Source organism: Pararge aegeria, chromosome 2, assembly GCF_905163445.1.
Source record: "Pararge aegeria chromosome 2, ilParAegt1.1, whole genome shotgun sequence".
NCBI lineage: Eukaryota > Metazoa > Arthropoda > Insecta > Lepidoptera > Nymphalidae > Pararge > Pararge aegeria.
In genome coordinates, this window is record NC_053181.1 from 13,225,476 (window position 1) to 13,236,222 (window position 10,747).

Sequence of the window (10,747 nt, forward strand, 5' to 3'; positions counted from 1 at the left end):
CTTTACGTAATAAAGTTTCTTTGTCTACGTAGCCGTCGCAGCAAATACTACAAATCTCAAATCGGTCGTGTATCTGAGAGGCCAATATACAAACTCTTTGCTTTAATTTATGGTATGTTACATTTAACGTGCAGATAGAGTACAGTTACAGATTTATAATACACTTACCTAATTATGGATTATAATATCAAGGACTTATGAAGACTGTTCTATCCATTATTTATCTACAACTTTATCAAGTCGGTGGATTTCTGGGTTGCCATGTAACATCCCTTTTTGCGCAATTTACCTATGATTTAATAGGTATTGATCTGTCGACTGTCAGTGTTATTGATTGATTGTTTTTGTGTTGAAAGGTTAAGGACAAGGCATCAGCCGCCATAGGTCATTCACGATTATTCTAGTCTGATTGAATCAGTAAAATGTAAATAAATATTTATTATTTGGAGTTGATCTTAATGTATCTGATATTTTAATGATTCTTAATCTGTGATTCGAATTACGACAAAGTGCATCCAATAACATTAGTGAATTTCTACTCAACAAAATGAGCTTTTTGGAAACCTTGCCAGATGAAATTGTTATTTTTATAATCAAAAAATTGGACATAAGCTCATTAAACAATATATGTACAGCTTTCGAGCGTGTACGGAATATTATTTTTACCTATGGAGTTATAAAATCTTGTAACTTGAGTCTGAGTGCAGCGGCAAAACCAGAAACATTCAAATTGCCATTATTCAAAAAATTATCAACCAATCTAAAGGAGCTTAACTTGTGTGGAATGTGTGGACTTTACAAGACTGTCTTCATACCGGTCGTGAAGAGGATGCAGTGTTTGGAAACCCTAGATGTAACACACACCAAAATCAATATAACAGACTTGTTGCACATACACCAATTATGCCCGACAATAAAAGACATAAGTATTAATTTTTCATTTGGAAAGTCCTTAACTCAGCCACACGAGGTATCATTGTATCTTAAAAACTTTCGGCAATATCAAGATATGTTCAGAAACTTTGTGAATGTCCACTTTGTGGGTAATCTCCGCATTATGTTGTATTCCGATCTACCCAGTATTATCTTAAGATTTGCTCATTTAAAAAGTTTAAAATACACAATAATCGATTGTAACCCATTAGATAGAAACCCTGAAAAAACAAATGATATGAATTTTGAAAACTTTACAGTATATATTTCAAGCACAATGATTCAAATGTCAGCGGCATGTATGTCACATCATTTTGCAAATCAACATGGTGAATTTCAAAACCATGGCTCCCTGAATAATATGTCTCCCTTTGATGAACTGGATTTTAAAGAATATGAAATAATTATAATTATCAGAAAGCATTGCCTAACAAAACCTGTGTGTTATGCTTCCCCTTTATTTGAGAGTTTTTTAAAAAAATATTCCAACCCACACCTACTTGAGAACATTGAGTTAAACATTACAAATAATTTTATGATTGACTTATATGGCAATGTGTGTTTAATGTTATGGAACAAAAGCATGACAACATTTGACGAAAAATTCTTCTTAAATTTGTGGTGTAAGTTGAAACCCTTTTTTCCTTGTTACTTTGATTCTTTACCAGAAACTCCAGTAGCTTCTGGTTATGACCTTTATGTTACCATTCCTCAAGCAATTGAGCGAAAACCTGAAAGCCCCCCATTGGGTTTCAAAAGAAAAAGACTTGCTGCTCCAAGTTGTTTACTTAATTTTGACATTGCATTCCAAGAAAAAAGTAATATACAATTGTCACTCCTATTTGAAAATAATATCAAAAGTGCTGTTACCCTGTCTTCATCCTGTGAGTATTTGAAAAAATTAACTTATTTAAGTTTAAGTGGTCACATACGTTATAATGTAGATTTTTTTAATATTCTATTTAGTAGCTGTGATAAACTTATTACATTGTCAGTAAAAGCTAATTCCTGTTGTTCATGTTATGCTTCTATAACCAAATCTATAGCTTTAAGTAAGTCTATTAAAAATTTTCAACTGATTGATAGAAGTATTGATTTTCGAGAATTATTTGAAGAGATGTGTCTCAGTAAAACATTAGAAAATGTTCACATATTAGATACAGATACTAAAAATTTTTCTGATCCATATCTTGTGTTTGATAGCTGTAAAACCTTATACTGTATGTATTTGTATGTCTATTCATCCTGCAGTGGTAAAAAAAAAATTATGCAAACTATTAGCGACCCATGGGGCCCTAGGCGAAGGCAGATACTTTTAAAGATACTTAAGAACAATTTTTTAATATGTGATCCTTTTTCTGATGTATTTCATTTGAATTTATTGTAAGCATAATTAGTTATCATTTGTTCTACAAAACATAATGTAATCATTTAATGAGTATCTATTTTTTTTTACTTTTTCCTCTCGGCGGAAGGCCTATTTTATATTTAATATTTATAATGTGTTCTGTAAACATAGTCCTATATTCCACAGAACAGTTTGGGAACTACCCATGCAAGGATTTGAATTTGCCCTCTTCTAATTGAATCACCAAAAATTCCTTATTATCTGTATCATACTATATTATCTGTATGTTGAGTTCATGATCTCAAACAATGTGCTCTGGTAGAATATTAGATATTTTTAGGATTTCCTAATTCCAAATCTAAACTGCTTAAGTCCACTAATTCCCTGCTACATATTGAATGTTGTCAGTCCATATTGTTAGACTTATTGTGACTAATTAGGGAGTATTGGGGAACACCAATGCTGTGTTTTCTGGTGTGTTTCCCCAACAAATATTGTTTAGTAAAGCATACTTGTAGAGCTATGCTTACTTATGCATTATATACAATTTAAAAATAAATGGTTAGCCTGAACTCAATCAATCAATTATTCTGCTCTAGATCCTTCATTAAACTTCTGATTTATTAAAGAAAATTCATATTTAAGAAGTAAAGTGAATGTTAAAGTACCATTAGTAGTGGTATTAAAAAATATTTATATTTTAGTATCCTTTTATTTATTACTGTCTTCTAAAGTAGGAACTTGTTGTTGGTGAAATACAAGTTGAAATTTTGATAGTTTGTAGGTACTTGTGTTGCTGCTCTAACAAATAATAGAATTATATTAAAAATTCAAGAGTTTTGGTGTTGTTTGTCAGAAAAAGTAATGATCTACATCTCAATTGATTGATTTTACTGCAAACTAGTTTTGCAAGTTGAAATTTTAATAGTTTGTAAGTACTTGTATTGCTGCTCTAACAAATAATAGAATTGTATTAAAAATTCAAGAGTTTTGGTGTTGTTTGTCAGAAAAATTAATGATCTACATCTCAATTGATTGATTTTACTGCAAACTAGTTTTGCAGTGAAATCAATCAAATAAGATATTCTTATATCTCTGCTTTATGTAACAAACAATAATATTGTTTAAATACTTGTCATTCTACCGTATTCTTTCATTCATATAAATTATATTTTCATTTTATTGTATGTATTGGGTTTGATATCCGCCAAGCGAAGGTACCAGCCTAATGTTTAAAAAATTAAACTATATTGGTAGGTACTATTGATAAAACTTGGGTACTTTTATCACTTGATACCACACTGCAACCAATAAGGTCCTAGCAGTACTAATCCTAAATTATATTGTATTTGTATTGTATTGTAGTCTGACTATTAAATAATGATTATAATTGTGCATAATGTGTTGAAATTTATTTACCTACTTCCTACCATGATAGGCTATGTGCGACTCTTCACATAGACTATTATGGCTATTCTGTTTTTAACAGTTGATGACCTCCCTGGAGCGGTGGAGTTTTATAAGTTGTAGAAGCAGGTTCTAATCCCGGCAGGGATGATTTGGGAATTATCATTTCTAAGTTTTGTGAACATAGTGGAAAACGGAAGTAATACCACCAGGGAGGCAAAGTAACACAGCATGAACGTACCAAATGTCATCTCTTTTGACAATTATCAAACAATATCTTAAAACTGAAGGTATTCAGACAATAATTAACTGAATCACCTACTCTCAAAGTCACAGCTTAAATATCAGTTGTTGTACCTATTTAGTGATGCATTACTCAAATGATCTTAACATCTTTTTATTTAACTCAAACCAAATGTTACTCGCGTAATTAAAATGTAAGTAAAATTACCTACAACATCACAAACTGAGCTTAATATCAGAGCGAATAGCAATTCGCTGTCAATATTCAAGATGGCGGGCATCCGCCACAACAACAAGCATTAATTAACCTTATTTATTTTTAGATAATCTAAGGCATTATTTTTTGGGCGTAATTGACGCTACTCATCAAATCTACATCCTGAATACCAGAGATTATTCACTGACTGGTTGCAGAGTCTCTAAGGTGTTAAGAGACTGAAGTTTTAATAAACTTTCGGATGCTTGTCGATAACCACCCGCGGGGTTGTTACGGCGTCATCGGGGGAGTGAGGGGAGCGTGAGAGCTGGTGAGAGCTCGCCATGGGAAGAGCCCTAGGACTCGACGACGTCGTCGGGGGGGTTTGTATCAAATCGCTCCGATATTCATACGAATATACCCACAGTTGTTACGTGACATAAACACTCGCGGCAAGTCAAATATTGTGATGATTATATCTTTAAACTATTCAATAAAATAACTAAAATCTTTATTCCTTTTAAATTATCGAATTCCTAAAATTTCAAATGAATTTTACAAAGCTAACACAAATGAGTTATTGAAAAAGTTATGTTATCTGTGCCTACTGATACCTGTATCACCAAACTCATCCATTTTGAAACCCCCCATTAATATTAATGTACTGTGAGATGGTGTTAACAAAAAAAATTACCCTTGAATTTGAATGAGTCGGTGGCGCAAAACTACCAACAAAAAAGGTTTAACAATTTTTTTCAACTGTGATTGTTTTTAAGATGGTAGGTTACAGCTTGCTTATCAAGTGGCAGTACCTTTCATATCATAACTATTCATCCTTTTATTTTGGCATTCGAAACGGTATTCTACTAACGGATTTTTAAGATATGGGCTTTAGTTTCCCAAATTCGGTAAATTATATATGTAGGATTTTATATAGGGATGAAAGTAATAAGTTGTTACTTTTATCCCAGTTTAAGATTTTGACTTATCTACCAGCTTCGTTACTTGTCAAAAGTAGAAAATATTGCAACTTCTCAACCAGACTCAATCCAGATACAAAGTGGTCCAATAAATCCAATGAATAATCCTTTTCATCATCATTACTTGTACAACCCATTCGCTGCCCCTAGAGAGTGTGTGAGTCTGTGGTTGATGATATCGGGGAATGTATCACCGTTACCACCAGTAACACTACTATTGATAGTTGTTTACAAACATAAGGTATTGCAAAGGACCCCTGAGTGGATTGTAGCAGCACTAGCCTTGCTGTCGACAACGATTTCGGCAGATGTGGGTATTCCATCAGTATCATTTGAGAATTTTACACAATTCATCAACCTGTTCAGCTATTTACCGATACTGATTTACTGATTCAAGAATAAAAAGAAAAAAGCGAAAAGAGTAAATAAATTTAAGAAAGTTGAAAGAGTAAAATGTTTCTGGGACTCCGCCATATCATTTAATATTCACTTTCATTTTATATTCTATTTAAAATTTACATTTTATAAATATTTTCATTTCAGAAAAATGAACGTTAGCACATGTTAATATAACCTTGTCATTAAATATTATAGAATGTCGCAATCGTCCGAAAATTTATTTATAACAAGAGTAATAAATAAACAAGTATATTTAGAGATTATCAAAAACTTTGCAATTTAAAATATATTTTTTAAAACTGTTGTTTATTCACTTTGTTATTCATAATTGATCCGTTTAAAAACATTGGAAATAAATAATCTTAATTGATTATGATTTTAGCCACTAGCTGGTCAGAAGTCAGAAGCATGGAGTATATGACATATAGGTCCTTAGGACCAATCAAAATTATTATTTTTAAATAGCGGAAAGTAGTTACTTCCGTCAGAAAAGTTACTCCCTAGTCGCGCCTAAAGAAGTTTTACTTTAATAAAACAATAAAAAACAAAAGAAGCAACAATATCTGAGGATAAAAATAATCCAACGTAGAATTTCTGTTTAGCTTGCATGGAACCCTCTTGGAACAGCAGATCCAATAAAAATTGAATGCAATAACTAGAGTTTCAGCTATGGACATTGGGCACATGTGGACGGTAGTAACATATTCCCTTTTTAATTGGTCGTTTGTCTTAAAATCTTGAACATCGGCGTCATCATATAATAATAGAAAATTGAAAATTCATGATCATCCCTGGTCTCTCCTACTTGAATAATAGTAAATAGAGTGAAATCTTTAGGTGTGTGACATCAAAGGTTAATAAAAATGAAACTTTTTAATAAGAACTTTATTACAAAAATAGTTTACTATATAATTTCTACATGCCTGAATTTTTATATTCGCATACATATTATTTAATGCCAGGTCCTATCAGAGGATGAGGCAGAATTAAAAAAAGTAAAAGATTTCTGACATAAAAAGACAGATAAGGAAAATTTATTTAACAAAGAAGAACCGACTTTGTTATAAAACTAAAAAGCAAGTAAAATGTAGAAAGTTACTATGTTAGATCATATACTTCGTATAGGTAACTTTTGTATAGAAGCAAGAAAAGAACCAGTAGTATCTACATTTTAGTTGGCAAACTTAAAAATTTTGGAGAAGATATTTATTTATTTTTATCTGTATAACAGAGTCGGTTCATTTTTTAATAAAACTGAATTGAGAACCGCCTCCATTTTGCAAGTCGGTTAAATGGAATATATATAGGCTCGAATCTCTTAGGGTTGTGAGAACCTGAAAAAGAGATAGGTAAATAAATAGAAGAACATAAAGAAAATAAACATCGCCAAAGCGCTCAGTAAGCACAATTCTGTCTTTCAGGCGGAATGCGTAGCATCACAACAGCGGCTACAGCCATGAACAGGAAGGTAACGGGTGGTAACATTAACATAAATAGCGACAGCGATGCAGTACTAATGGCGCAACGGTGAGCGCTGTGAATTTATGTACGAGGTTCCAGGTTCGATTCTCACTGCATCATCACTTCGATATTCTTCATCTTCTATTATGAACGCTTCATAAGTGCTTGTAATAAGGGTCTACATTAATAATACATTTTTTAATTTGAATTTATCAGGTGAGATTGTACTCAAGGGCTAACTTGTAGTGGAATAAAAAAAATCTTATAAGATTACAGTGCTCACCGCTGTGCCAGGTGGGTCTTTAAATATATTTATGATAAGCTTTATACTAAATTTTATGACTATACTACTGTATTAAAGGCTTGTGGAGTATATGGTCAAAACTACACCACATATAGGTAGGGATGAAACATAAATATCCTTGATGAGTGACCTCGCCTTAGATATTGACTGTGCATGGAGCTGAGATCTAACAGAAATCGCAAGGCACAGCATCTGCGAGAGAAAAAAAGGCCAATTCGCTTATGGAAATTATAAAACAAACATTTCTTAAAAAATTTAAAAGTTAGTTTAATTTTAATGACACATTTGTTTAATACATTATGCATTTATACTGAAAACACAAATTATATCTTTTGTCATTAAAGGTGGAAAATAATCTTCAAAAAAGCATATCAATTGGGTCAGTGAGCCCTTCTCATTGTGGGATGAGACCCTCAAAGAAAGAAAAGAAATAAAGAAAAATCGTATTTATTGTCACACATTTGTGTCATAGAAACAAAAAAAAATGTGTGACAAAGGAGCTGGCTCAGTATAGCTGCATACTAAAACGCGCAGTACTGGTTTTCAGCCAGCCCCATTATCTTCGTCGTCGTCACTGAATCCTCGCAACTAGACAATAACAAAATAATCATAAAAAAGGACAATAACATAGAATATAATATATAAACAAACAAAAGATATTTTTACATTAACACAAACTTTTTTACATCGAGAAATACAAAATCATCGAAGAGGTAAATAATAAACAAAATCAAAAATTATGAAATAAATAAACATGAAAAACTGAAATCAAAAATTAAATGTAATGTGAGTATCTTTAATGTGAAATAAAGGAAAAAATTATATAACAGTACTAAAAGGTGTGAAAAGTAATAATTTGTAATTTTTATTTATTTATATATTTTTTATTTACTAGTGGTCATTGAGATTTTTGTACAATAATATTTTGTAGACGTTACTGCCCTGTAGTGGGCCGGTAATGGGTTGATATGATGATGAAGTAGGTATCTATGGAGAAAAAAACCTTTTAGGAATAATAATATACATGGAGTTAAAAAATAAGTACAATCTAACTTCTTACATCAATTTTCACATATCAAAAGGTACCTGAGACCTTTGATAACTTTACTAGAAAAATTCAATTTTGTAATTTTTGTTTATTAACATTATGAATTTACTTATTGAGGTTATTTTCTTAATCTAAAGAAAAGTTGTATGATTCTAACCTTTGTAAGTTTCTAAAACCATTAACAATTATTAAAGATCTTCATTTGCTGGACACATTACTGCTGAAGAATTGTAACCCTTGACCTGAAAAGTGTCATTACTAATATTATATTGTTTCGTAATATAGGTACACTATTCAAATTCACAACTGAGCCAGCAGGCATGTGTGGAGACTATATTATAAATGCCTCTTTTCTTTTTAGAGGAAGCCTGTGAGGGGACAAATCCGGAGGTATTTATAATGTAACTGTAACTGTGTGACCGTGCCAAGTGTTGTAGATAAATATGTTGATCAGGGTAAGCTTAAATATTTATATAGAATACAAACAGATTTTATTTAATTTGTGTTTTGTGTGTCTGTCTATACACACATTAGGCAAAAGCAACTAAATGGACTTAAGTGTCATTCTGAGAATCTATAGCTTATACTCCATAATCCACATTAACATTTAGGATTTATTTTTACATTTTTTAACCTTATTTATGAGTTTATTAATTATTAATACACAGGTTACTTTTTACCTTGAAAAACATACTAATGTTAAAAGTTACAATAAAAGAATATTTATTAATTAATTAATGTTATAGGTGTGGCATATATGTATATAGCATAGCCAGGTGTCCTGATAAAGGCAGACATAGTTAGGCTTTTTATTGTGTCCGACCAAAATAAATTGTGTCTAGCTTGACCTGCTTTTCTTAGGTTTTTTACATTTCGCAGAAAAGTGAGCGCTGAATGCCCATGCCCATGCCCATACGAGTCAACTGTGACTGGTAATTTAATCAAAAAATTGATTTGATTCTTTTTTGTCCTACCTTTTTATACTGAGACATGAAATCCTCAATAAGTGCCCCACCTTTTTACCCAAACTGGCAGGTTTATCTGGCTATTTATTAGCAATGGGGTCCTGGCAACCCTATTTGTATTTGTTATATATTTAAATAAAATTTTAAAGTGTTCTAAATAAACCATATTTACCTTCATATTATTATACAAATATTGTTTGTACATAACTCACTACAGCATCTTGTAGGCTCTCAAAACATGTAGGCAATGTCAGAGAACATTTTCTGAAAGTTTTAACAGAAATATTTAAGCAGATAAATATAACCTACACTCATACTATAAATGCCAAAATTTGGAAGGGTTTTAGCAAGGCAGAATGGTTGAATGTACCTGAATGAGATTAAGTACAGTCTGGAATAGCATATAGGCTATGTTGCATCCCGTCATGTACAGTTCCCATAGGATAGATTTATTATTCTTTTAGAGATCAACATGTTTTTTTTAAATAGCTGTAATTATAAATAAATAAATTAAATGAGCATATACCAAAAGTTGGTCTTAATAGACCAACTGTTGTTGATGATCATTGATGCTTCAATCTTTTTTTTTTAAAAAAGGTTTTGTCGTAATTTTTAAAATAAAATGCATAAGTTATCTTTTAGGGTGGTAGTGGGCCAGTAATTGGTTGATATTATGATGATGATGATGACCATGATGATAGATAACTTATGTGAATCTTTGGAATACTGTATGTAGGAGTTATTTTAATACTGTGTGAAGTGTGAATGTAATTCCATCTCCACTCACACCAGAGTGGAATACACTCCATTAACACAGAAAGGAAAATTGTGACTTACTTAGTCTGCTTAAAATAATTAAAATATTGCTCAAAAATTAAGCAAATTAAAGAAAGCTCGTTTACTTGCCTTGTAGATTCGTTTGGACTGATTCGAAGTCTTTTTAATTTATCTATCAGCATGTAAACATTCTATTTACCTTATTGGGTTCTTTCAAAAAATCCAAAGAATATTTTTTTGCAAACAATCACCTGTGCAGGAGATTGCGATTTTGGCTATCATTATTAAATAAGAATCATTGACTCTTAAACTAGTTCTGCAGATTGTAGATTGAAAGTCAGTTAGTTATATGAGTTGAGAAAATAATTTTCAATCAGGATTTGGGCTCATTTGGCACAAAACGTTTTCCCATTAATTTAAGATAATCATAATTTATAATATATTTTTTTTACAGAAAGCTCCTGATTTATGGATATTCATACTTCATTCTTAATCGATTTGATTTATTTTCTTCTTGGAGTGTTTATTTATTGTAACTTTTTTATTTATTTTTTGGCCATAGAGTCCTCAATCACAGACCAGTTATGCCCTGCACTGACCTCTATTAAACTATAGTTAGACGTTTATTAGTAGTCCAGCGTAATTATAAATATATTACGCTGGACTACTAATATTATATTTATAAG

The 10,747-nt window shown here is 31.4% G+C and overlaps 1 protein-coding gene and 1 long non-coding RNA gene across 5 annotated transcripts; one reads left to right on the forward strand and one right to left on the reverse strand.

Moving 5' to 3' along the window:
* Positions 1-216: 216 nt before the first annotated feature.
* On the forward strand, positions 217-3,670 carry LOC120632821. Its single transcript, XM_039902847.1, has one exon. It carries the CDS (start codon positions 548-550, stop codon positions 2,318-2,320), a length of 1,773 nt encoding a protein of 590 aa, XP_039758781.1. The 5' UTR covers positions 217-547; the 3' UTR covers positions 2,321-3,670.
* Positions 3,671-6,383: 2,713 nt separating this feature from the next.
* LOC120634813 lies at positions 6,384-10,747 on the reverse strand. Of its 4 annotated transcripts, none has more exons than XR_005659260.1 (5): positions 9,655-9,775; positions 9,457-9,548; positions 8,477-8,561; positions 7,319-7,463; positions 6,384-6,840 (listed from the first exon to the last, which is right to left on the reverse strand). It is a non-coding gene; the product is annotated as an uncharacterized LOC120634813 (long non-coding RNA). The 4 variants fall into 4 exon arrangements; XR_005659258.1 differs by having other exon boundaries at positions 7,316-7,463; XR_005659257.1 differs by lacking the exons at positions 6,384-6,840; positions 9,655-9,775 and adding an exon at positions 10,261-10,747 and having other exon boundaries at positions 7,228-7,463.

Excerpts from the sequence above, each read along its gene's own strand:
- LOC120632821 (XM_039902847.1), top strand. The coding sequence starts at position 548 with ATGAGCTTTTTGGAAACCTTGCCAGATGAAATTGTTATTTTTATAATC.